Source organism: Lepidochelys kempii, chromosome 20 (assembly GCF_965140285.1).
Source record: "Lepidochelys kempii isolate rLepKem1 chromosome 20, rLepKem1.hap1, whole genome shotgun sequence".
Classification (NCBI taxonomy): Eukaryota; Metazoa; Chordata; order Testudines; family Cheloniidae; genus Lepidochelys; species Lepidochelys kempii.
The window spans coordinates 351,790-379,310 of NC_136399.1; the positions used below are offsets into that span (position 1 = coordinate 351,790).

At 48.8% G+C, this 27,521-nt stretch overlaps 1 protein-coding gene across 4 annotated transcripts in view; it reads left to right on the forward strand.

The window, feature by feature from the left end:
* Window positions 1-27,521, forward strand: part of ASIC1 (acid sensing ion channel subunit 1) — a 121,829-nt gene that overhangs the window by 68,257 nt on the left and 26,051 nt on the right. The window contains exon 1 of one of the 4 annotated variants that reach the window (XM_073318721.2): window positions 24,536-25,753. The exons of 2 other annotated variants lie outside the window; for them this stretch is intronic. In XM_073318721.2, coding sequence (XP_073174822.1) covers window positions 25,121-25,753 — 633 coding nt within the window. In that variant the 5' untranslated portion in view covers window positions 24,536-25,120. Of the gene's footprint in view, window positions 1-24,535; window positions 25,754-27,521 lie in introns of those variants that run through there. One more of the 4 variants, XM_073318722.2, reaches the window with a different exon arrangement.

The following is a 27,521-nucleotide window of genomic DNA, read 5'->3' on the forward strand; positions in this document are numbered from 1 at the left end:
GGTAGTTGAAAGCAGCTATCAAATCCCCCCTCATTCTTCTCTTCTGCAGGCTAAACAATCCCAGCTCCCTCAGCCTCTCCTCATAACTCATGTGTTCCAGTCCCCTAATCATTTTTGTTGCCCTTCGCTGGACTCTCTCCAATTTATCCACATCCTTCTTGAAGTGTGGGGCCCAAAACTGGACACAGTACTCCAGATGAGGCCTCACCAATGTCAAATAGAGGGGAACGATCACGTCCCTCGATCTGCTCGCTATGCCCCTACTTATACATCCCAAAATGCCATTGGCCTTCTTGGCAACAAGGGCACACTGCTGACTCATATCCAGCTTCTCGTCCACTGTCACCCCTAGGTCCTTTTCTGCAGAACTGCTGCCTAGCCATTCGGTCCCTAGTCTGTAGCTGTGCATTGGGTTCTTCCGTCCTAAGTGCAGGACCCTGCACTTATCCTTATTGAACCTCATCAGATTTCTTTTGGCCCAATCCTCCAATTTGTCTAGGTCCTTCTGTATCCTATCCCTCCCCTTCAGCATATCTACCACTCCTCCCAGTTTAGTATCATCCGCAAATTTGCTGAGAGTGCAATCCACACCATCCTCCAGATCATTTATGAAGATATTGAACAAAACCGGCCCCAGGACCGACCCTTGGGGTACTCCACTTGATACCGGCTACCAACTAGACATGGAGCCATTGATCACTACCCGTTGAGCCCGACAATCTAGCCAGCTTTCTACCCACCTTATAGTGCATTCATCCAGCCCATACTTCCTTAACTTGCTGACAAGAATACTGTGGGAGACCGTGTCAAAAGCTTTGCTAAAGTCAAGAAACAATACATCCACTGCTTTCCCTTCATCCACAGAACCAGTAATCTCATCATAAAAGGCGATTAGATTAGTCAGGCATGACCTTCCCTTGGTGAATCCATGCTGGCTGTTCCTGATCACTTTCCTCTCATGCAAGTGCTTCAGGATTGATTCTTTGAGGACCTGCTCCATGATTTTTCCAGGGACTGAGGTGAGGCTGACTGGCCTGTAGTTCCCAGGATCCTCCTTCTTCCCTTTTTTAAAGATTGGCACTACATTAGCCTTTTTCCAGTCATCCGGGACTTCCCCGGTTCGCCACGAGTTTTCAAAGATAATGTTCAATGGCTCTGCAATCACAGCCGCCAATTCCTTCAGCACTCTCGGATGCAACTCGTCAATCCCAGTCTGTGTCCCCACCATGCTTTGCATCTTTTCCCCTGCATTTCCTCTCTCCCTCAGGTGTGTTTCCTTATCTCATCTGATTAGTCAGGTCAGAGGATGGAAATGCAGAGGCTGTGGGCATTGGATGGATTTCTACTTTTCCTAAGGCTGCAGGATCTTTTTATGTGCTCAGACACTAAGGGTCCTAGAACTGCAGGGTAGCACCATAAGGCTCTCTTAGCTGTCTGTATAGTCCGGAACGGTTCCAGGGTCTCAAGGCTCCTGCAGGTACCTTCCCCAAGCCATGAACATGAAGGTTTTGCTGGCTTTCTTGCTTCCCCCTTTACCAGACACTGTGAATAATTGCAAAATTGTGCTAAAAAATTGATTCTTAACACTTCCCAGTGGAGTAGTGAGCATCTTAGAGTGTCTGCAAAGCTAGGGTGCAAGTGCCTGGGACCATGGTTGTGTCCAGGTAACTCCAGCTTACCAGCTACATCCATTCGTGAAGGGATGAGGGATAGGGCAGCCCCTAGGGTTTGATTACTATGGAGGCTGGGGCTAGCTGCCCCCAGGGTGTTATGGGCTGGAGGACAGGAAAGACTGTTCAGGTTATTATGGGATGGATGCTGGGATTATCCCTGTTGTACAGTTCATTTCGTGTCCTGTCCCCCCCACCACCAGTTTCTTCCACCCCCACCCCATCCACTGTCTTTTCAGGGCTTGCTGACCTCTCCCTTGGGGATTTCCCATCCATCCACATAGCTCTCCTGCACCCTAGGATTAATCTCCCCAGCCCCAATTTAGGGTGTCAGGGGTAAGGGAAGCTACTTCTACCCTAACTGTGGTGCATGGACACACGGAGGCATCCTCCCTGTTGAATTCCCCTAGATCTCAGAGCCCAAGGAGACAAGGTGTGGAAGGGTAGGGAGGGGGTGAATTATACATGGGCAAAACTTTGCTTTAATCATTAATTTTTCTGCATTAGAATGTGACATGCTAATCCACTGTGACGCATCTAATCTTGGGGATAAAGAGCCGGATAACACAAGCCACGCTCAGCTCGGCCAGTGAAGGGAACAGATGCAAGGTGGCAGGATCTGATAAGAGGGAGCCTGGAGCTGGGAAGGTGAGGTGTAGGTGGCAAGAGAAGATTAGTCCAGGCATTGATCAGAGCTGCGTGGGTGATCCCCCCTTGCCCCCACGTCCCCAAGCTGGCGTTAGAGAGCAAGTCAGGGAGCAGCATCCATGCAGCTTTGATGGGAGGTGGGGGCAGGAATGTGCTAGAGCAGCTCTGCATTTGTGCTAGGACAAATCCTTGACTTGAGTTCTGGGCTCACACCATCCTGGGACAGAAGGGCTTCCATTGCCTGTATGGGTCTGAGGCTCCCCCTGACATGTATTATTGTTCCAGCTCTGAACCTCAGTTATACCCTCGAGGCGCCATGCTCTAGATTTAAACCTGATCTGTGTAGAGAGTTATGGACTACACTCCCAACATACCATGGTTTGACCCCTTGTCTGAACGGGAGATCACCTAACTCACCTGCAGTCCCATTGAGCGGAGCTGCCCAAGCTGTCAGATCTGGGAAGGGGACCATGTCAGTTGGCTTCCCCATGCTATGTCCCCGCAGTATGCACACCAGAGAGGTCTCTGCTATCAGGGGATGTGACAGTTCAACTCAAGAGTGTGGAACTGCTGCTGGGGAGCACAAGTACCGTGAGCTAGGCATACGGATGAGCAAGAGCCACTCTCACCGAGCTAACTGAGGGAAATGAGTGAGAAAGAGAGAGAGAACAAGTGCTGGATTCTTTGTTCAGTTTCTCAGACAGCCCCAAGTGAAATGATGAACTGGGCTGAGACATCCACTCACTTTCTAGCTGAGCAGCCCCTGCTGCTCCACTGTGCGTTCCTATCTCTCACACAGGCACAAGCATCCCTCTGCTGCAGCATTAGCAAAGCAGTTTCCAGGGGTGCAGCTGGGGCCAAGTGGCACATGCTGGTTTTTTTCTCAGAGGTGCTGATGGTGGGCACTGGGATGCAGCTTTTTGGGCCAGGCAAGGGGCACCGGACTGGCTTACAGACTGGCCATCAAACTTTTTCCCCTTAGGGTGCAAGTTTAAATTCAGGTCACTAGAGCCCAAAGCCATTTGGTAGTGTGAAATGAGTGAGCTGTTCTCAGCCGAATTCCTAGGACATGGGTTTCCATGTCAGGAAACCACTGACTGGCTTCTCATTAGCCAAGGACTGAACGGAGACTGAATTCCCCTCCTCTCCCAAGGCAGGGAAGGGGCTCTAGTATAATTTCACTGTCCAGTGGAGGAGTGTGTCCTCTGTCTCACTGTGGGCAGATACATTTACTCTTCAGAGTTACTCATTTCCCCCCTAATCCCAGCGTGGGGAGCACAAGGTGTGAGGGGTCCAACCTGACATGGGGCTAACCGACAAAAGGGGTCTTGGAAGTAGTAGAGGGACAGTAGATTCCGTACACCCTTCCCTACACCTTTAACTCCGTGGCTGGGATCTGACACACATTCTCACTGGTTTCCTAACTGCACGGCAGAGCATCTTGTGTGCCCAGCACTCTGTTCTGCCAACCCAAGGAGCCCAACCAAATCCCAGCCCAGCAGACCCCTCTCCTGGCAGACTGAAGTGAGGTGCTGCCATCTTGTGGCCTCTGGAGGAACAGGTACCCAATGGGAGGAAGTCCAGAAGAAGGAGGTCCGTGGAGCAGCCACAGGCCCCTTGATCTTTGCTGAGCTGTGACCGTCAGACCTGGAGCTGAACTCACCCAGAGGCCAGGGCAGGATCGGGAGGTTGGACCTGAGCACGCTGCCCCCTCAGTAGGGATCAGGCAGGACTTGTCTCAGATGGCTATGAAGAGGATTCTGAATTGTGGCTACTGGACACAGACAGACCCCGTGGTTCTCCCTGGCTCTGACTCACCCAGCTGATGCTGCCTAGGAGGTCCCAGCCTGCCTAGGAGGTCTCAGCATGGAAGGGGCTCCTGGCAGCACTCCACTGGCCCCTCCCTAGTCGGGACAGAAAATAACAGTGGGCTTGGAGGATCCTAGTGCCTGTAAACAGGGGAGTTTGAGTGGGAGTTCGAAAGGGGAGTTTGTCTTGTGGTGCTTGTTTGTTTTTGGGGGGGGGGGGGGGGTTTGTTTGTTTTTTGCTGTGGGAGGTGGTGTTTTGGGTGTGGTTTGTTTTTCCCAGATTAACAGGATTTAGGTGGCAAGGCTATGACAGATAGAGAGGCAGCAGTGGGAGTGTCCCATGTATCAGAAGACACAATGGAGATGACTGGATGTGGAAGCTGTGATATGTACATGATCCTGGAGGGGGCACCTGGTAAGAGTTTTGTCTGTATGAAATGCTGTCTGATAGAGCTGATGGAGGAAAAGATGCGAGGTTTGGAGATGCAGGTGGAAAGTCTGGTAGAGTTTAGGAAGGGGTTTGAGCAGATTATGGAGCAAAGACATGAGGTATCTGAAGGGAAAAGCTCAGACTTGCAGGTGGAATCAGGGCTGGGGAATTCTGAGGGGAGACTGGGTGAGGAAAGTGGTCAGTGGAAGCATGTGACTAAAAGAACCAGGCAGAGGAAAAAATGGGCTAGTGAAGGAGAAACAGAGCTCAAGAATAGGTTTGCGGAGTTAGAAAATGAAGAAGGGGCTCAGCAGATAGTCACTGAAGGTGGAAGGGCAAGGAAGAAGAGAAGAGCGGCTAGTCCTATAGGAAAAGGGGAAGAGTTAATGGAGATTACACCAAATATGAGCCCCAGGAGGATACAGGATGGGTTAAAGAGGATTACAAGGGAGAATAGGAATGGAAAGAACTTGCAGCCAGAGGGAACAGGGGATAGACTGGAGAATAGCACCGTCACTAGGAAAAGGCAGGTCTATGTGACTGGGGACTCTTTACTGAGAAGAATAGATAGGCCTGTAACCAGAGCTGATCCAGAGAATAGGAGGGTGTGCTGTCTTCCAGGTGCTAAGATACGGGATGTAGACCTGAGGTTGAAAAGGATTCTAAAGGGAGCAGGAAAGAATCCCCTAATTATCCTTCATGTGGGAACAAATGATACGGCTAGATTCTCGCTGGAAAGTATTAAGGGAGACTATGCTAGGCTGGGGAAGACGCTTAAGGAAATCGAGGCTCAGGTGATCTTTAGTGGGATTCTGCCTGTTCCTAGAGAAGGGCAACAAAGGTGTGACAAGATTATGACTATCAACAGATGGCTCAGGCAGTGGTGCTATAAGGAGGGCTTTGGGATCTATGGCCACTGGGAGGCATTCATGGACAGAGGACAGTTCTCTTGGGATGGACTTCGTCTGAGTAGGGAGTGAAATAGACTTCTAGGATGGAGGCTGGCACAACTGATTAAGAGAGCTTTAAACTAGGAATTTGGGGGAGATGGTTGGGAGATGTCCAGGTAATCTCCATGCCGGATTTTAGCATTGAGAGGAAAGAAAATGAAGTAAGAAAGGATACAGCCGTGGGTAGGAGGAAGGGCAGTGTGGATACCAGTCTAATAGGTTCTACTGGCTGTAGAATGACCTGCCTAATAGGGTACAGAATGTGAGTGAGGCCAAACAGCAAAAATGAAGATGTTTGTACACCAGTGCGAGGAGCCGAGGTAACAAAATGGAGGAACTAGAGTTACTGGTGCAGGAAGTGAAACCAGCTATTCTAGGGAGAACAGAAACAGGGTGGAAGAGTCGTCACGACTGGGCTACGGGTATTGAGGGGTCTGTGCTGTCTAGGAAAGACCGAAATAAAGGTCAAGGTGGTGGAGTAGCATTGTCTATCAATGAGGAGGTAGAACGTAAAGAAATAAGAAGCGATGGAATGGATAAGACGGAGTCCGTCTGGGCAAAAATTACATTGGGGAAGAAAACTATTAGAGCCTCCCCTGGGATAGTGCTTGGGGTGTGCTATAAACCGCCGGGATCCAATGTGGATATGGATAGAGCCCTTTTTAATGTTTTTAATAAAGTAAATACTAATGGAAACTGTGTGATCGTGGGAGACTTTAACTTCCCAGATATAGACTGGAGGACGAGTGCTAGTAATAATAATCGGGCTCAGATTTTCCTAGATGCGATAGCTGATGGATTCCTTCAGCAAGTAGTTGCTGAACCAACTAGAGGGGATGCCATTTTAGATTTGGTTTTGGTGAGTAGTGAGAACCTCATAGAAGAAATGGTTGTAGGGGATAGTCTTGGCTCAAGTGATCATGAGCTAATTCAGTTCAAACTGAACGGAAGGATTAACAAAAATAAATCTGCAACTAGGGTTTTTGATTTCAAAAGGGATGACTTTTAAAAATTAAGGAAATTAGTTAGGAAAGTGGATTGGACTGAAGAATTTATAGATCTAAAGGTAGAGGAGGCCTGGGATTATTTTAAATCAAAGCTGCAGAAGCTATCGGAAGCCTGCATCCCAAGAAAGGGGAAAAAATCCATAGGCAGGAGTTGTAGACCAAACTGGATGAGCAAGCATCTCAGAGAGGTGATTAAGAAAAAGCAGAAAGCATACAGGGAGTGGAAGATGGGAGGGATCAGCAAGGAAAGCTACCTTATTGAGGTCAGAACATGTAGGGATAAAGTGAGACAGGCTAAAAGTCAAGTAGAGTTGGACCTTGCAAAGGGAATTAAAACCAATAGTAAAAGGTTCTATAGTCATATAAATAAGAAGAAAACAAAGAAAGAAGAAGTGGGACCGCTAAACACTGAGGATGGAGTGGAGGTCAAGGATAATCTAGGCATGGCCCAATATCTAAACAAATACTTTGCCTCAGTCTTTAATAAGACTAAAGAGGATCTTAGGGATAATGGTATCATGACAAATGGGAATGAGGATATGGAGGTAGACTTTACCATATTTGAGGTAGAAGTGAAACTCAAACAGCTTAATGGGACTAAATCGGGGGGCCCAGATAATGTTCATCCATGAATATTAAAGGAATTGGCACATGAAATTGCAAGCCCATTAGCAAGAATTTTTAATGAATCTGTAAACTCAGGGAGTGTACCGTATGATTGGAGAATTGCTAACATAGTTCCTATTTTTAAGAAAGGGAAAAAAAGTGATCCGGGTAATTATAGGACTGTTAGTTTGACATCTGTAGTATGCAAGGTCTTGGAAAAAATTTTGAAGGAGAAGGTAGTTAAGGACATTGAAGTCAATGGTAAATGGGACAAAATACAAGATGGTTTTACAAAAGGTAGATCGTGTCAAACCAATCTGATCTCCTTCTCTGAGAAAGTAACAGATTTTTTAGACAAAGGAAATGCAGTGGATCTAATTTACCTAGATTTTAGAAAGGCATTTGATACCGTGCCACATGGGGAATTATTAGTTAAATTGGATAAGATGGGGATCAATAGGAAAATTGAAAGGTGGATAAGGAATTGGTTAAAGGGGAGACTACAACGGGTCCTACTGAAAGGTGAACTGTCAGGCTGGAGGGAGATTACCAGTGGAGTTCCTCAAGGATCGGTTTTGGGACCAATCTTATTTAATCTTTTTATTACTGACCTTGGCACAAAAAGTGGGAGTGTGCTAATAAAGTTTGCGGATGATACAAAGCTGGGAGGTATTGCCAATTTAGAGAAGGACAGGGATATCCTACAGGAGGATCTGGATGACCTTGTAAACTGGAGTAATAGTAATAGGATGAAATTTAATCCAGTAGGGATAAGGAGGTTTTAGTACCGTTATACAAGGCACTGGTGAGAGCTCACCTGGAATACTGTGTGCAGTTCTGGTCTCCCATTTTTAAGAAGGATGAATTCAAACTGGAACAGGTACAGAGAAGGGCTACTAGGATGATCCAAGGAATGGAAAACTTGTCTTATGAAAGGAGACTCAAGGAGCTGGGCTTGTTTAGCCTAACTAAAAGAAGGTTGAGGGGAGATATGATTGCTCTCTATAAATATATCAGAGGGATAAATACCGGAGAGGGAGAGGAATTATTTAAGCTCAGTACCAATGTGGACACAAGAACAAATGGATATAAACTGGCTACCAGGAAATTTAGACTAGAAATTAGACGAAGGTTTCTAACCATCAGAGGAGTGAAGTTCTGGAACAACCTTCCAAGGGAAGCAGTGGGGGCAAAAGTGTCATGTGTGGTACTGGACTCCATGCCATGTGTCATGTGTGGTACTGGGCTCTGTGTGACATGGCATGTTGGGTACTGGGCTCTGTGTGACATATCGGGCACCTGGCTCTGAGTTTGGCAGGTCTTAAGCAAATAATAAATCATATCAACAATAAATTACATTGTAGGACCTTTCACCCTAAAGGAGTATCTATCTATCTCATCTTGAACAGTCTGTGTGTGTGTAATATATACAGACTGTACATGTATATACATACAGTCAGGAACTGTTGCATACTGTTGCAACTGTTGCACTCTGGTTTGGAGCACATTGGCTGTTTCGCAGCCTCACAGCAGTGTTAGGATGGGACATGAAAGAGAATCTCAGATCTGCCTAGCACTGATGTTGGGGAGTCTACGCAGGGCAAACGTAATTGCCAGTGCTGGAATATAACCAGTGTCTCCCCAGCACCTGGGGTTAGGGTCAGATCAGGAGGTCTCAGGATTGGGGAGCTGTCTCAGTCTAGGGATTAGTGGAGCCTGGTGTGTTCTGAACTGTGCCTCTTCCCCTTCCCTGCACCCTAAGGCTGTCCTTCTAATGCACACTCCACGCTGTTCTCTGCTAGAGCCCAGGGTGGTGTGGCAGAGACCCCCTGAGAAGGCAGGACTCCATGGACTCCTGGTGTCATCATGCTGCCCCATGAGATATTCATTCCCTGGATTCCACTCCTGATTACTCTGGACAGCTGTTCACTTGAATCCTGATCGATTCCAGCTCCTGGGGGGGATGAGAGAGACCAGCTGCTCCACACAACCGATTACACTGGGAGCAAACTCAGACCCTCATACCCCATTACTGCTTATTCTGGGCAGGAAACAACCCTTCTCCCATCAGCCCCCACCTGAAGGAGAATCCAGGGAGCCTCTGTTTTCCCCTCCCCTCATCCTTGCTAAAGCTGCCATGTCAGGAAGAAGGTGAATATTATTAATCAGCAGCTCTCAAAAGGCCAGGAAGTGCATTAACCACTGGACATGGCTCCTAGTCCCCATCTCCAACCACTAGACATCTCTTCCTTCCTGAGCTTCAGAGAGAACCCAGGAGTGCTGGCTTCCAGTCCCTTGCTCTAGTCACTGGATCTTGGTGATGCTACCAAAGGGAGGAGGGGAGTATTTGATACTGGTTATTAAATGAATTGGTCTGGCTCTGAAAGGTGATTCTCTGGTATGTGATTGCTGCTTGAAGGATTGGGGTACGGTGGCGCTCACCGTGTTGTTTTCTACCCGCCTTCTTGAGGATTGGTTTATCACTGTGATATCTCCATCCAGGCTTCGATCTCTCCGGCAATTAAAGCATGAGAGGCTGTGAAATGTGCCATTGTGGCTGTCAGCTCTGCCTGCTTTCTCTGCACTTCCCACCAGCCCTGCGGACCCCTGTCTCTCAGACTCCAGGAAGGAGGTGGCTGGGATCAGAGTTCTAGGGGAGTGGCAGCGGAGGAAGGCCTCATCCACTAGCCCTTTGTGGCTTCTAGCCAGAACCCTGTACATCCGGATGCATGAGACCACGGTCTCGCCCTGAGCTGCAGGACAGAGCAAGAGGAAGAGCCTTCTATTAGTCACCCTTTGTAGTAACAGGGTGAGGGGGATCTGCCCTACAGCTCACGGACCCGGAGCATGTCCACGCCCTTTTACAGCAGTGGGTGTAAGAGTTCCAGAGGCCCAACCTCAGGAGGCAGAGTGGGGGAAGGCAGGTAGCACATCCCCTGAGCATGGAGCAGCTCATCACAATCGCAGAGATAGCTCAGAGCACATCATGGAGGTGCCTAATGGGGAAGGCAATGGGTCTAGTGGGGAAGCAAAAGTCTGGGAGCCAGGACTCCTCTGTTCTCTTCCCAACCTTGGGAGGACAGTGGGGTCTAATGATTAAAACAGGGGCCTGGGAGCCAGCACTCTTGGGTCCTCGTTCCAGATCAGCTGCTGACTCTCTGTGTAACCATGGGCAAATCACTGACTGCCCTTGTGCCTCAGTTTCCCAAACTTGAGTGAGTGGTGGTGTGCTCCCTGAGCACGTGGGGAAAGGTTGAAGCGCTGCTCAGGTTTGGCTTGTGGTCCTCCATCACATCAGAGGGGCCACAGAGCCAAACCTAAGTGGGCATACTGGGCAGTGGGGTGGCCAGCACCGCTCCTCCTTGCTACTGGCATGGGGCCAGGTCCTGCACCAGGACCCCCCACCTGGGAACCTGCCTGGCTTCTCCCCCTTCCCAGCAGCCTGTGTCTCCTCTCAGGAAGGGGGATGACATTGCACATGGAAGGGGCAGGCTGCAAGGTGGGGGCTGAGTGTGCCATGGACTCAGCAGACGAGGCAGTGGGGCCAGCAGCTCCAGCAGGGATTGAAGCTGCGTACCATGGAGAAAATGGCTGGGGGCGCCCCTGGACAAGTGTGGCAGATAAGGAACAGGTCAAGCACCATAGCACTGGGGAGGTTTCCCTCGGCAAACATAGCTGGTTTGGTGCCCCAGTGCCCGGCCTGTTCTGCACAGAGCAGAGTGTATTGGGTCTGGGTGGCTCCAGAGCCCTGCTCTCCCCCCAGTCTCTCCCACCACTCACTCCTTGAGGGCTTGTTTCCTCTTCAGTCTCCCAGCAAGGCTGGGCATGAATTGAGCAGCTGCTGGCCGTTACCTCCCCATATTCCAACCCGAAGGGGAAAGAGAAGCATCTTATTAGCTCATGTTACTGATGCTCTCAGCTGCAGGAGGGGTGGAACCCAGCAGCTGGTGTCATGATAGGAACAGGGTCATGATGTCAGAGCTGGGGCCAGGAACAGTTCTCAGTGTCTCTTGATCTTCATTGTGCTGGCAAAGAAGACAAAGCAGGCCACATGACCAGAGCCACTCCAAGTCCTGGAGGGAGACATTGTGACTGAAATCCCAGCTAGCTTGAGGAGGGGCGGAGCAGAGATTCAGGCCTGACATGGACAGGAGAAGGGACCAAGATTCTCTTTCTAGGTTTGGGGCCTCTATGTCCCCTAATAACAGAAGTCTTTGCAATTCTTTACTCACCTCAGTCACATATGCAGGAGGAACTGAGGCACAGAGAGACTAAGGTACTTGCCCAGGAAGCTGGTAGCAAAGCAAGTAATTAGACCCAGATCTCCTGAGCCCCAGACTTGTGCTGCAACCACTGGACTATCTCCCTCCTTGGGTCAGATAGTGGCTGGGTTGAGGAGATGCCATGGAGATTCCCTGGTGGCTGAATCATGAGCTCGATCCAGTTCCTTGCTGGCTGCTCAGTGACAAGCAACTGGAAGTGTGTGCAGGTCATTGGAGCTCTTCACCTGAGGCTACTTCAGCCCTGGATCCAGGCTTCCTTCCATCCTGGGGACTCCAGGCCCCCAGGTTCCTCCCACCCACCCAGGGGTCTCCAGGCCCCTTCCATCTGCCGCCCTCCCTGCGGACTCTTGGTCCCAGGCTTCTCCCATCCACCTGGGGCCTCTAAGAAAGCCCCCAGGCTTCTCATCCCCCCAGGACTCACCCAAGGCTCTGAGAAGTCTGTTGATAAAGGCAGGGATTCAGCCTTTTCAAGCTGAAGTTGAGGTACAAAAGCCTCCTCTGGTTCCCACACTTTGCTGCTTCTCTCCTGTCCCATCAGCTCCTGGAGCCAATCAGAACCAGCATCCGCTCTGTGCATTCCTAAGGCAGCAGCTGCCCTTGTACGGAGCTGTCCTGCTTCTTTCCTGACCCCAAATGACTGGCAGGGGGCTGGCTCAGTGATTCCCATGATATGCCTCCTCCACCCCCTCCCACAGGGCACTGGCTCAGTGATCTGCTCCTTGGAATGGAAGTGGCTCCAGAAGTGCAGACGCAGGCACTTGGCTGGTGCGGCACCCAAGGTCTGCACTGGTTCTGTTTTCATGTCTATTTTTAACACCTCCCACATGCCTCCCCTCCCACTTACAAAAAAAATACCTTACCTGAAAAAGGGTAAAAATAACTCCTGATAAGGGAAGAGCTGGAAGGAGTTCAGAGATCCAGCCTTCTGCAGCTTAAATTAGGAACTCAGTCGCACATGCAGCCCAAGGCTCATGGAACACAGACTAGGGTTTGCAGCAACACCCTCCCCTGCAGGCCATGCGACTCTTGCTACACAGGCCCCAGGAAATATCTGCTGCACCACGTTGTGCACGTGCCCAGAACATGCAGACAGAAATAGTGCAGCGCAGCACATGGTAGATAATGGTATTCTCAGAGAACTGGTCTGGAGCGTGTGATTCAAGACAAGGATTCATGGGTCCTTAGATCTGGGCTGCGGCCCAGTGTGTGGATGTGGGCGGCAGCCTGGCATCATTTAGTTCCTAGCAGACACATAGCTGAAAGAGTGGTTAGTTCAAGACAGAGCCCCTCACTGAGGGCCCAATCCTGCATGGCAGCCAGAGCCTTCCTTTGCCTTCTGCATGGGAGTCAAGGGTGCTCAGTACCCAACAGAGCCAGGCCTCACAAAGTATGTAGAAGCCCTCTACATCAACATTCCACACAAAGATGGACTACAAGCCGTCAGGAACAGTATCCCCGATAATCTCACGGCAAACCTGGTGGCTGAACTTTGACTTTGTCCTCACCCATAACTACAGTCTCTACGTAAAAGAATAAATGGACACAAATCAGATGTCAAGAATTATAACATTCATAAACCAGTCGGAGAACACTTCAATCTCTCTGGTCACGCAATCACAGACATGAAGGTCGCTATCTTAAAACAAAAAAACTTCAAATCCAGACTCCAGCGAGAAACTGCTGAATTGGAATTCATTTGCAAATTGGATACTATTAATTTAGGCTTAAATAGAGACTGGGAGTGGCTAAGTCATTATGCAAGGTAGCCTGTTTCCTCTTGTTTTTTCCTACCCCCCCCCCCCCAGATGTTCTGGTTTAACTTGGATTTAAACCTGGAGAATGGTCAGTTTAGATGAGCTATTACCAGCAGGAGAGTGAGTTTGTGTGTGTATGGGGGTGGGGGGGATGTGAGAAAACCTTGATCTATGCAGGAAATAGCCCGACTTGATTATGTAAAGAGTTGTCACTTTGGATGGGCTAGCACCAGCAGGAGAGTGAATTTGTGTGGGGGGGTGGAGGGTGAGAAAACCTGGATTTGTGCTGGAAATGGCCCACCTGTTGATCACTTTAGATAAGCTATTACCAGCAGGACAGTGGGGTGGGAGGAGGTATTGTTTCATGATTTCTGTGTGTATATAAAGTCTGCTGCAGTTTCCACGGTAAACATCTGATGAAGTGAGCTGTAGCTCACGAAAGCTCATGCTCAAATAAATTGGTTAGTCTCTAAGGTGCCACAAGTCCTCCTTTTCTTTTTGCGAATACAGACTAACACGGCTGTTCCTCTGAAACCTATTTCACGTTTGGGGACAAGGTATACCTTCAAATCAGCGGCACTGTCATGGGTACCCGCATGGCCCCACAGTATGCCAACATTTTTATGGCTGACTTAGAACAACGCTTCCTCAGCTCTCGTCCCCTAACGCCCCTCCTCTACTTGTGCTACATTGATGACATCTTCGTCATCTGGACCCATGGAAAAGAAGCCCTTGAGGAATTCCACCATGATTTCAACAATTTCCATCCCACCATCAACCTCAGCCTGGACCAGTCCACACAAGAGATCCACTTCCTGGACACTACAGTGCTAATAAGCAATGGTCACATAAACACCACCCTATACCGAAAACCCGCTGACCGCTATTCCTACCTACATGCCTCCAGCTTTCATCCAGACCACACCACATGATCCATTGTCTACAGCCAAGCTGTACGATACAACCTCATTTGCTCCAACCTCTCAGACAGAGACAAACACCTACAAGAACTCTATCAAGCATTCTTACAACTACAATACCCACCTGCTGAAGTGAAGAAACAGATTAACAGAGCCAGAAGAGTACCCAGAAGTCACCTACTACAGGACAGGCCCAACAAAGAAAATAACAGAACGCCACTAGCCATCACCTTCAGCCCCCAACTAAAACCTCTCCAATGCATCATCAAGGATCTACAATCTATCCTGAAGGACGACCCATCACTCTCACAGATCTTGGGAGACAGGCTAGTTCTTGCTTACAGACAGCCCCCCAACCTGAAGCAAATACTCACCAGCAACCACATACCACACAACAGAACCACTAACCCAGGAACCTATCCTTGCAACAAAGCCCGTTGCCAACTGTGTCCACATATCTATTCAGGGGACACCATCATAGGGCCTAATCACATCGGCCACACTATCAGAGGCTCGTTCACCTGCACATCTACCAACGTGATATATGCAATCATGTGCCAGCAATGCCCCTCTGCCATGTACATTGGTCAAACTGGACAGTCTCTACGTAAAAGAATAAATGGACACAAATCAGACGTCAAGAATTATAACGTTCAAAAACCAGTGAGAGAACACTTCAATCTCTCTGGTCACTCGATTACAGACCTAAAAGTTGCTATTCTTCAACAAAAAAACTTCAAAAACAGACTCCAGCAAGAGACTGCTGAATTGGAACTAATTTGCAAACTGGATACAATTAACTTAGGCTTGAATAGAGACTGGGAGTGGATGGGTCATTACTCAAAGTAAAACTATTTCCCCATGTGTGTATGGCAACACCCATTGTTTCATGTTCTCTATGTATATAAATCTCCCCACTGTATTGTCCACTGAATGTATCCGATGAAGTGAGCTATAGCTCACGAAAGCTTATGCTCAAATAAATTTGTTAGTCTCTAAGGTGCCACAAGTACTCCTGTTCTTTTTACACTTCAGTAAAATGCACAGCTGGCCCATGTCAACTGATGTGGGCTGCTGGACTCTACTATTGCCATGTGGATGTTCTGGCTTGGGTCCCAGAGCCCGGGCTCCAGCCCAGTCCGAATGCCTGTATTACACCTTTGTAGCCCCATGAGCCTGAGTCAGCTGGCGCAGGCCAGCCAAGGGCATTTAAACTCAGTATAGATACATCCAATGAGGAGCTGCAATGGACATGCTCTGGACCTAGCTTTGTCAGGATTCATCCAAGAGACAGACGCCTTGAAGTGTCATCTCCCAGCTGACAAATTGTGCCAAGGTTAATGCAGGAGCTGACATTGCTCCCACCCCACCTGGGATGGGGACACTAATTAGGCAAGGGGGCACAGGTCCTGCCCTGCTGCCCTGCCTGGCTCGTTAGTGCTAAGAGCTTTTTAATTGCTGGAACCTGCCTTCAGAATATTTCTGCCCTAAAGTCTGGCTAAGGTTTCAAGGGTCACCTTAGTGCTGCAGCACTTGCCTTCCTGCTGGGCTTGGGTGTCAGCACTCCTCTTGTCTGGGGTAACCTGAGCCTAAGTGCTAAGTGATCAAAGGGAGGGCAAGGGGATGGAGAAGGGTCAAAGAATAAAGCAAGGAGTGTGGGGGGAGGGCCATGAAACCTGCCTCTGGCCCCAGCTGCAGCAAGGCCTGGGCTGAGAGCCGCTTTTAGTAGATAGTGGAAGCTATATGCAGAGTCTGGGGGACATGGCTCACTGGGGCAAAGTCATCAGTGAAGTTACCCTAGGGGTGAGCTGGGCCTGTTGGGGCTAGCAGAAGAAGGTCACTCACCCCTGTGCAGTGCCCAGTGGAATCAGTGGGGTGGGGGTGGCATATGCCAGAGGAGAATTTGGCACATTGGGCTGGGATCGTGCCCAGTGCTTGAAAGGCATAGGACTGGGAACTGCGTGGGCCAGGTTCCCTGCAGGACCAGGTGAACCTCTTCTCTCTCCCCCACTCCCTCCGTCCCCTCCACTCAGTGCGCACAAGGGGTGTGTGGGCAGTAAATCCAGTGCTGCCCAAGCAAGCAGTAAATCGCTGTGAGTTGTTTAAGCTGAGTAGAAAGTCTGGTTAATGGCTCCCACTGATGATGGAGTGCTTTCATTACAGCTTTGGCTCTTCCAGCCCTCTTAAGGGAGTCCTCCTTTCAATTATTTACAAGAAAAGGCATTAAATCTTTACCCCTGCCCTGTTTGCAGGTGTTGGATTGTTCCATCCTCTGCAGCACCTCTCCTCCAACAGGCCTTTAAGGTTCTGTCCTGCTATGGCATCAGTGTCTCAGTGTGATGAGCCCAGTGCTTTGGGCAAGGCATGGCTGCTAGATAAAGAACATGTTCCACCCTGAGAGGACACCTACCTTTGGCATGGTAAAGCCCTTATCTCTGGTGGGTACTGAGCCCCAATTACTGTGGTGTCCAAGTGCTGCACTGCCTGTAACAGATCTATTCTCATGCTCCCTGGGGAGGCAGGGCATGGCTATGGTACAGCTCGGGGAGTGGGGCACAGAGAATCTGTGGCAGAGTTAGGAATTGAACTTGTTGTACCAATAAAATAAAAACCAGCAGGATCTTATTAAAGGGAAAAAGGCAAAATACCACATTTATTGTGAATACAGAAAGAATCATAGTAAGCAGTTAGTTATAGTTATAACATTCCATTCAGTCTCAAATTTATTCTCACATTCATTCATACAAACATACACACACACACACACACAGGTTCTGCAAGGTTGTTATCATAGTTACCAGCCTTAGAGTTGCTCATGCCAAGCCACTGGCCAGGTGGCCTGGACATGAGGAGGGAGCAGGGCCTTGTCAGATGCTCATCTGATGCTCCTGGAAGTTGGTTTGCAGAATCAGACCCCAAAGTTCTCACTTTTTAGAGTCTATTTTTATAGGAATTTCTTCCTATGCCAGTCTATGGGAATTGCTTCATCATGCTGTTGCTGAATCAATCAGCAGATAGCACATTCCTGACGGCTCCAAGATGTTATCTTGTTCTTTGGTTCTCCCATTCTTGAGGCTGTTGGGTGGATTCCAGTCTGCCCTCCGGGTGGGGTCCTCTGGTTATTTCCACTTGACGCCTTCTTCAGCCGATGGACACTGGATTCTTAGGCTGGCACCTCCCTGATCATTCAGTTATTATCCACACCAAGCATCCATCCACATACATCCTCTATCACTATTTTAATCACAATTGTTAATACAACAAAAGGGTGGGGAGTCTCTGGGTGCTGTTTCTGTTGTTAGAGTATTGTTTTGAGTCTCTCTCTCTGTGAACTGCTTTGAGAACAGACTCTGTCTTAGAATGTACTAACACAGTTAGCAGCTTGCAAGTTTCACACATAGAGGGAGAGAAACAGTACCAAAAACCAAGAGACCTCTTCATTAGTAATACCCTGGAATTTGAACTATGGGGAATCAAACTCATTTGTGATTTTAATACAGAACTTCTTTAATATGATCCAACATAATCCCCCTTTTGACACTAAGATTTATAATCGTCAGTGTCACTTTCTATATAGCCTATTCAAGAGAAAGTACTGTGAGGCAATTTGAGTTTGTGATTCCAATTCTTGCCACATACATGATCCTAGTGATGTATCTTTACTACAAGGTTCTGGGGCAACAGGCAAGGTGAGGCACACCCACTTTTGAGGAGTCCATTCGGTACACCCTCTAGTGTCCAATAGCTTCCCTCTAGTGTCCAATAGCTTCCCTCCCTCCCCAGCCCACTGGCTCAAGGTCCAGGGTAGCCAAAAGGATCCCATGTGTAATATGGGGAGTGGGTTAACCTTCAATACCTTTGCCTCCAGGGACTGTTGGTGTGCAATTTTGACAACAATTTCTCCCATTAACAAGTCTGGTTTACAATGCTGGAAACATATTGCATCCATTCATATTGATAAGTGTCAACCAATGATCTCTTTCTTTTTTAACAAATGCATCAAACCCTTAATATTTCCCAATATGACCCAGAACATTTTGTGTTCCAAAGTAGCTAGTGCAAGTATCTGCATTTCAGTGCTTCCCATAGCTATGGCTGTGTAGTTTCCTATTTCTAATATTTTTTTTTTTCTTATGGATAAGCCATGTGGTAGTATTAAGCCATTACTAAAGATTCCATTGGCCTTTTAGGTTACCCAGACCAATTTGGACCAAGTCTACATTGGCATGTACTTGTTTTTGTATCAGGCTGTCCTGTAGCTGGGACAGAAAGCTTAATTTATTTTTAAGTTCCTGCAGGTCTTCAGTATTTTTTTTTTTTTAAACACACAACAGTGCTAGCAACAACACAAAGCACAAGACAAAACATAGAACACAGAACACAATTTCTATTGTGACAGTAGATTCATGGTATTGGGTTGCTTTTCAGCTGGCAGCTTTTCCTGATTTTCTGAAAGACAAAAAAACATGTTTCTACCCCTTTTGGGGTGGCAGATTATTGCTTAAAATATTTCTTTTACAAATACCCTTGCTGATTGCAGGCAAAACAGAGAAATTGCCCCCATATTTTCCTGTTTTTGTTCTATAGGCAGGCCAGGTTTCAAAGGCTTTTATCTTTTAAGGGTTATGGGGAAATTCTCCCACTGTTTAGTCATTAAATCCCTGAGTTTTCCTTCTTATACAGCAGACCAAGTTTATAATGTTTTTCCTGCTGTGTTAAGCTTTAAGTTTTATTTACAGGTAATAACTGAGAAGCATCATTACCATACGACCTTAAAGGATTTTTCCAAAAATCATACACACTATACGTTGTTACAGGGATACTTATTATCATTACATTTATTAAAATTATCTTGTTATCCCATGCCTTTTATTTAGACAATTTGTTTGCTGACCAGGTATGTCCTTTATCTGCAGCTCCTTTGTGCTGCTAGGTTCTTTCCTTCCTTTATCATTTAGGTAATTTGCATTTTCACAGAAACTTCCTGCTTTTGGATTTAAAGCCATCAGCAGCTCAGAGACTCTATCTTAAAAGGGACACAATCAACTTTCACCAGAGTTTTGATTACTTTTAACTTCTGCTTCCAAAACACACAGCAATCTGAAAAAGAAAACCCAACCTATTGTGGCTCCCTTTGGAGCCCTAATAGCATTTTAATTAAGTAGCATGGTATGTTTGCATTTCTTTTGCCCCTTCTACAATATATCCTGCACATGTTCTGGGGCAAATGCACATTCCTTCCATAGTTTAACTTCTATAACATTATCCAGATCCATTTTTACATAAGGTGTCACTATTTCTTTTTTTGCTTACAGAGTTTTCATGTACCTTTATCAAAGTGACAGTCTGATTACTCAGAGCCATTTTAAGACTCAGTGTTTCTAACATTGCTTCTTTTTGTTTTGTGCACCTCACCCCTGCTGTTGCTTCAGAGAGGCACTGTCTTTTTTTAATTTTTTTTTTTTTACTACAACTCTCATCTGCTATTTTGTTACAAAAACAAACAAACAAAAAACAAACAAAAAGAATCCAAAATTTTTTTTTATATTCTCCTGATTTTGACTGCCCTGCTGCAGCCACAACTTAAAAACATTTTAAATTTTGTAAAGCATTGAGTTACCTTTTAAGGGTTAAATGCCAAATCCCAAAGCCAAACAACACTAATTACCTGTGTCTAGCAAAAAGGTCTGTCAGTTTTGCAACTTTGAATTAAAGAGTCAAATGGATTTTTAGTGGCATTATTTAAAACAAAAACAAAACTAACTGGTCCTTAGAACTTTACATATTTACACACACACAGATACATACACATTTTCTTTTCCTTCAACATCCCTTCCACACTGCTCTGTTTTTTACATCTTACATTCCCTTTATACATTTGACGCAGTTAAGTTCCAATAGAACCCTCTTATGTTCTTTTAGCAAATTTGACTAAATTGTCCAGTCAAATGATTTTAATCAGATAGTTTATTTTTGCCTGGCTAATTTACAGACATTCCTTTGGAAAAGGGCCCATTTTTCTTTCAGAATGTCTGCAAAGAAACCAAGAATGCTCTAACACTTTTCCTTTTTAACGTTTTCGGTTAAAAGTTGTTTGGGTGAAATACAAAGTTTAACTGCTTAATTCCCTCCAGCCTCTGCAGAGTTAACTTTTTCACTCTTTTTGTATTCCTGGAGTGCCTCTTTCACTATTTTCAGCTGGCTTTGGATATTTGTAGCCAGCACCTTCCAATTGTCTGCTCCCTTTTCCATTTGTGCCTTTTCCTCTTTACATGAAGACAAGCGGAGGGAAGAATCCTTACATGCCTCCCACAACAACCAAATTGCTGCTGCATCTCTTTTGGCAGCACTAGAAGGTTTGTATATGAGGATATACTGAGCCAATCTATCCTCTAGGTCCGAAATAGTGCAGACATCAGCTAGGCCTTGTTTAGTCCAAGGACTGTGCCCAAATTTTTGAAGGATTTGTTTAAAAGGTGTAATTTCTTTAACAAAAGGTGAGGTTGGAGTTCCTTCTGACTCCATTCCTCCCTCTAGTACTGGCTTACCCTGTTTTCTTTTAAACATCTTAACATGGATATTTCAATCTCTTTGTCACTGCTGGTATTACTTAGCAAGTGACACAGCCTAGATTCTGAAATCATAGCTTAATCTATGCGTTTTTCCCCTGCTGCCTTCCCGGAGGCCAGCAGGTCCCCTGCTACCCTCCCAGAGGCCAGCAGGTCCAGTTAACCTATTTCTCCCTGCTACCTTCTCGGAGGCCAGCAGGTCTGGTTAACCTGTTTCTCCCTGCTACCTTCTCGGAGGCCAGCAGGTCCGGTTAACCTGTTCTTCCCTGCTACCTTCTCGGAGGCCAGCAGGTCCGGTTAGCCTGTTCTTCCCTGCTACCTTCTCGGAGGCCAGCAGGTCCCCTGCTACCTTCTCGGAGGCCAGCAGGTCTGGTTTAATCTGTTTTCCCTACTACCTTCTCGGAGGCCAGCAGGTCACCTGCTACCTTCTCGGAGGCCAGCAGGTCTGGTTTAATCTGTTTTTCCTGCTACCTTCTCGGAGGCCAGCAGGTCCCCTGCTACCTTCTCGGAGGCCAGCAGGTCTGGTTTAATCTGTTTTTCCTGCTACCTTCTCGGAGGCCAGCAGGTCCCCTGCTACCTTCTCGGAGGCCAGCAGGTCTGGTTTAATCTGTTTTTCCTGCTACCTTCTCGGAGGCCAGCAGGTCCCCTGTTACCTTCTCGGAGGCCAGCAGGTCTGGTTTAATCTGTTTTTCCTGCTACCTTCTCGGAGGCCAGCAGGTCGCCTGCTACCTTCTCGGAGGCCAGCAGGTCTGGTTAACCTAATAGAAATGCCTAGCTCACTAGAGCTGGCGGTGTGCACACCAATATTTACAATAACTGAGGTTTTTTACCAATATTCCCCCTTTCGCAATTCTCCACCAAAATGTTGTACCAATAAAATAAAAACCAGCAGGATCTTATTAAAGGGAAAAAGGCAAAATACCACATTTATTGTGAATACAGAAAGAATCATAGTAAGCAGTTAGTTATAGTTATAACATTCCATTCAGTCTCAAATTTATTCTCACATTCATTCATACAAACATACACACACACACACACACAGGTTCTGCAAGGTTGTTATCATAGTTACCAGCCTTAGAGTTGCTCATGCCAAGCCACTGGCCAGGTGGCCTGGACATGAGGAGGGAGCAGGGCCTTGTCAGATGCTCATCTGATGCTCCTGGAAGTTGGTTTGCAGAATCAGACCCCAAAGTTCTCACTTTTTAGAGTCTATTTTTATAGGAATTTCTTCCTATGCCAGTCTATGGGAATTGCTTCATCATGCTGTTGCTGAATCAATCAGCAGATAGCACATTCCTGACGGCTCCAAGATGTTATCTTGTTCTTTGGTTCTCCCATTCTTGAGGCTGTTGGGTGGATTCCAGTCTGCCCTCCGGGTGGGGTCCTCTGGTTATTTCCACTTGACGCCTTCTTCAGCCGATGGACACTGGATTCTTAGGCTGGCACCTCCCTGATCATTCAGTTATTATCCACACCAAGCATCCATCCACATACATCCTCTATCTCTATTTTAATGACAATTGTTAATACAACAAAAGGGTGGGGAGTCTCTGGGTGCTGTTTCTGTTGTTAGAGTATTGTTTTGAGTCTCTCTCTCTGTGAACTGCTTTGAGAACAGACTCTGTCTTAGAATGTACTAACACAGTTAGCAGCTTGCAAGTTTCACACATAGAGGGAGAGAAACAGTACCAAAAACCAAGAGACCTCTTCATTAGTAATACCCTGGAATTTGAACTATGGGGAATCAAACTCATTTGTGATTTTAATACAGAACTTCTTTAATATGATCCAACAAACTTGGGTTTTCTGAGTTCTAGGCCAGGGCTGTGACCACTGAGCCATTCTTTCTCCCCCCCCCCACATGTGCCCCCCACCCCACCTCACCCCCCAGGTCACAATCCCAGGCTGGTAAGGAAAGGAAATGAGTTACTAGTACCTCCTTTCCCATCTCTGCCCCTTGGCCTTGGCAGCTATGCTTTGAGGGCAGGAATCCTGTCCTTATGAGTGGGGCAAACTGGAACCTGGCTCAGAGCTACTCAGAGAAAATGCAGTCATGGTGGAATTAATTGCAAGAGTTTCCCATTTGTTTCTTTTCTTCCCCCTCAGTGAGGCAGGTTGTCAAGTGTATAGTGGATGTCTCAGGAGATTGCTGTAGCAGAAAAGAGAAGGGGTGGGACTTCAGAGCCAGAGGTCTCCCCAGGCTGCACTCTGAGGACCATGCCAAGCCATTCTGGATCCCCTCTATCTCCTTCCTGCTGACCCACCTCTAGCACTGCCAGCGCCTGGTTCGGTCATCCCCAGGTAGGGCCTCCCCATGAGCAGTGGCTGCTGAACTGGCTCCAGCAATGGTGCAAGCTGCTCAGGGTAAACTGGGGTCAAGGGGGCATCCCCTCCACATGCATCACTGGGAATAATGGGGAATCCCCATACCCACCACTGAGAACAGGGGAGATGCTGAATGCCACGCTCTCTTGAGAATCTGGCCCTAGGCTAGTCCATGGAAGAGCTGAGCTAGAGCTCAGCTCCCCCGACTCCTGCCTTAATGTTCTAAGTGTCACAGTTGGGGAAAGTGAGGCACAGAAGGAGATCTCTCTTTTCATAGACAGTGCTTGAGGGTGCAGCCCCCACACTCCCCTTGGCTGAATCCCTGTTTGTAGATGAGCCCTCTCTTTGGCCGAGCTCAGAGAATGGCAGCACTGACCAGATGTGTGTTCAGGTTATACCAGACCCAAGGCTTTCATCACCATTCTCCCCCTTGCCATGGGGCTGGAGTAGAAAGCAGGACTGGGTTTCTGGGTGCAGGCCTCCCAGTGGGTGTGCTGAGTGGGTGTGCTGAGGACTTGACCCTCTTACCCAGATGCTAAGGAGGGGAGGCAGCCCATGAGCAGTGAAGCCAGAGGGATGAGCTGTGTCCACTTCTTGCTGAGTTAACATCACCCAAACGGCCAGTTTCCCGGCCTGCTCTCTCAGGCCTGCAAGTGCTGCCTGTTTAGACATTTCCCATCCCTCTTGGGTTAGGCAGCCGCGACTGCGGTGCAAGAAACAGGCTGGAAATTACTCTGTGGCCACATCAGACTCCTCTTCTAATGGTCTGAGTGCAGGGAAGGCAAACCACAGGCAAGGCTCTGCATGGGGGGAGGCACTGCCGTGAGGTAGGCTGCAGATCAGAATAAAAGGAGCTTCTTTCTCAGCTGGGCTATTGCAGCTTCCCTGGTGCTGGCTCTCCAGGTCCTGCTGCCACCCCCTTACAGCACAAGCACCTCGGTCCCTGCACTTTCTTCCCCATTCATTTTAGGATCCACCTTAAAATTGCCCTCCAAGACTCATGGCAGCTGCCCCCTCTGCTCACCTAGCATCACTTTCTTCCTGCTTTTGGGTGGGGTGTGCCCCATACCCTGAGACTGTAGCAGATTTGGGAAGCCCCTGTGTACAGGGAAGGTCCAGGGCATGGTTGAGATGCTTTGTGTCCTGCAAGGGCAGCAGAAATCCAGCTTCCCAGCACAAGGCACCAACTTGATTGGTTTATGGCCAGAGGATTCTCTGTGGTATGAATCCCACACACTGTGGTTTGGGCTCTCTGGGTCCCGTATTCTCTGTAGTGTGAACTCCAGACATTGTGTTCTGGGCTCGGTGGGTCCCGTATTCTCTCTGGCTCTGGACACTTTTTGATAAACAGTTGTGAGGTGTTAGAACAGGCTGAGACATGGTGGGTTCGGGAAACAACCTGCCACTGGGAAGATGGGGCCTGGATGCATCGGACTCTCAGGGGCTGCCAGGCTGGACTGTGTCCCTCCCCCCGGCCCTCATCACCTCTTCCACCGGCTCCGAGGACAAGGAACGCTGATCAATTATTCAGCAGGCCCGGTCTCTGCTGGCCAGGCTGATTGCAGCACTGGGCTGTAGGACTCCGTGCTCACACACCCGCATGCAATCGTCCGGAGCTGGCAGCCACACAGGAGTGCTGCAACTCGGCTCAGAGCTCAGGGGATCGGGAGCTCCCAACTTGTTAGCAAATTGAGCAGCGAAGCTTTTGGAGCCAGCAACACTTTTCTTCTTTGCCCTGCCAGCCACAATCCGGACCAGTTTCCTCTCGGGGCTGGGTGGGAGCCCTGCAGAACTCCCGCTCACTCATCTTCCTCCCATCCCCTTCTCTCTCGCTTCTCCGACAATATCTCATTTGTCTCTTTCTCTCCTCCAGGCTCTTCTCTCTTCCCTTTTTCTCTCTGTCTCCACTTCTCCCTTTGCCACCCCCTGTCTCCATCTGGTCACTCTAATTTCCTCTCTCTCTCCCCCTCTCCTCCCTGCTTTTTCATTCAACTTTCCTTTCCCTCTGTCCTCCCTATCTCTCTCTCCTGCTCTCATATCTTTCTTCCTTTGTCCCTCAAGAGGGTCAGACCAAAGCCTTTGAGGACCCCCTGGCCAGCAACGGAACAAGGAGGGGTGGGGAGGGGCAGGACCCCCCCTCCTGCAGGATGCCCATCCAGATATTCTGCACCATCTCCTTCTCCTCCAGCGAAGAGAGGCATGGAGACAACGGGGCTATGGGGCGAGGAGATGACAGCGTGGACGAGATCCTTTATGGTCAGGAGGAGGATGAAGAGGAGGAGGAGAGGACGGCCACTGACATTGTGGCTTTTGCCAGCAGCTGCACGCTGCATGGAGCCAGCCACATCTTCATGGAGGACGGCTTCAGGGCGCGGCAGATGTTCTGGGCACTGGCCTTCCTGCTCTCCCTCTCCATGTTCCTCTACCAAGTGGCTGACCGCATCATCTACTACCTGGAGTACCACCATGTCACGCAGCTGGATGAGCAGAATAGCCCCAAGATGACCTTTCCAGCCATCACCTTCTGCAATATCAACCTCCTGCGGATTTCGCAGCTCAGCCAGGAGGACTGGCTCTACATTGCGCCCCTGGTGAAGCCCCTGGTGGCGTATGAGAGCACGGTGGAGCCGGGCTTCCCCCTGGCCCAGCTCAGCCCTGAGGCCTTTGAGCAGCCCCTGAACATGTACAACTTCTACAACCGCACCTGCCATCAGCTGGAGGACATGCTGCTGAGCTGCAGCTACCAAGGGGCTGAGTGTGGGCCAGAGGACTTCTCTGTGGTGAGTAAGCCCCACTCCTCCCAGGAGCTTTTTGCCCCTTCAGTAATGTGGGGAAGGACAAACCCAGCAGGGAGCCAAGGGGCAGCTACCCTGCCAGCTGGTCTCTGTCCTTGGGCCTGTCCTGGCTAGCCTGTTTGTCTCTCAGCTGTGCCAGTATGACAGGGTCCCTGTGTTGATAAACAGCACTGGGCACCTGTTACCATGGGCATAGACCATGCCATTCTGGGGCAAGGCAGTGGCATTGAGCTTTGGCAGGAACCTTGCCACCTGGGGAACCTGAACAGACACAAGGATCTGGCTGAGTGGTGTTTGCAGAATTATGTTTATGGGGCTCAAATATCATAGAATCATAAAATATCAGGGTTGGAAGGGACCTCAGGAGGTCATCTAGTCCAACCTGCTGCTCAAAGCAGGGCCAATCCCCAATTTTTGCCCCAGATCCCTAAATGGCCCCCTCAAGGATTGAACTCACAAACCCTGGGTTTAGCAGGCCAATGCTCAAACCACTGAGCTATCCCTCCCCCCAAGACTTGCTCTTTGCTTAATTTCCACCATTAAGGAGCTCATGCACCACGAGGCGACCTGGTCCTCAGTGCAGTTGTGGCCCCATAAATGGCTCCCTGCGGCAGAGCGGACTGTTACAGCAGTTTTGCGCTTTCCCCTACCTCTATCGGAGCCCGTGTGCCTTTGCTGTAGCTCCCTCACTGGGGACTGAGGCCTCATTCCCCGTCCACCACTACCAGTTCCATCGGGTCTGGTGCGGAGGGGGGCTGTCTGCCCCAGAGTGTGGGGTCTGCTAAGACAGATGTACTAGCTGCTAAGATGAGCATCTAGTTCTAAATTCTGGCAGCCAGGGGCCCTGGCTCAGGTTGGCCCTTCATATGTCTCATGCCACTCCCTTGGTGCTGTGACTCGTGCCAGCTGGGCCCGCAGGCTCCCCACGTGGCAGGCAAACTGCTTGCTGTAATTAAAATGCTCCATGTGTAACAGGCAGAAATCATGACCTGAACTAACCGTAAATGGGTTGGAGAGGTGGGGGAGGGATGCAGGAGAAGTGAAGGCAGGGAGCAATTGTCAGCTGCCTGACTGGAACGAGTTCGATGACTGAAATGTTATTTCTCTTTATCAGCTGCCTGGTGTCAGCTGCCAGGGAGGCATCCCTGTGCAATGCCCCAGTGTTGATGCCCCAGAGGTAGCAGGCAGGGAGCGCTGGGTCCGGGGCTCTATAGGAGCAGGGCTGTTAATGCCGCAGTGGTGGCTGGGTGTTGAGTCCAGGGCCCTATACGAGCAGGGCTGTTGATGTCCCGGGGTGGCTGGCAGGGAGCATCTTGTAGGGGGCCCTGTAGAAGTGGGGAGCCTATGGCCTGAAAATCACAACACTTACGATTTCCAAAGGCAGAAGTTCAGAGGGACCAACTGGTATCGGAAGATACCCAGAGCCTTTCCTCAGGGATTCCTGGGCCCCATCCCACCAGGCTGGCGGGGACTGGAAGCCACCCCCTGCCCGTCTCTCTGTGGAGGGAGTGCCTACAGGGCTATCTCCTGTCATCTCTCTATAGGAGTGCCATGGGGAAACATCTCCCTCCTCCCACCTTTCTATAGGCCGTCCATTGGGGATAGTCGTCTCAGCCCCTCAGGCTCCCACTGGAGTCAGGCTTCCTCCCATGGCTGCAGCGCGGGGGCTGGGCTCCTTCAGCGTGTTCTTATGCCAGTGCAGATACAATCAGCAGTAACAGGCTAGGCTGTGTCCAAACACAGTCAGTGGAGT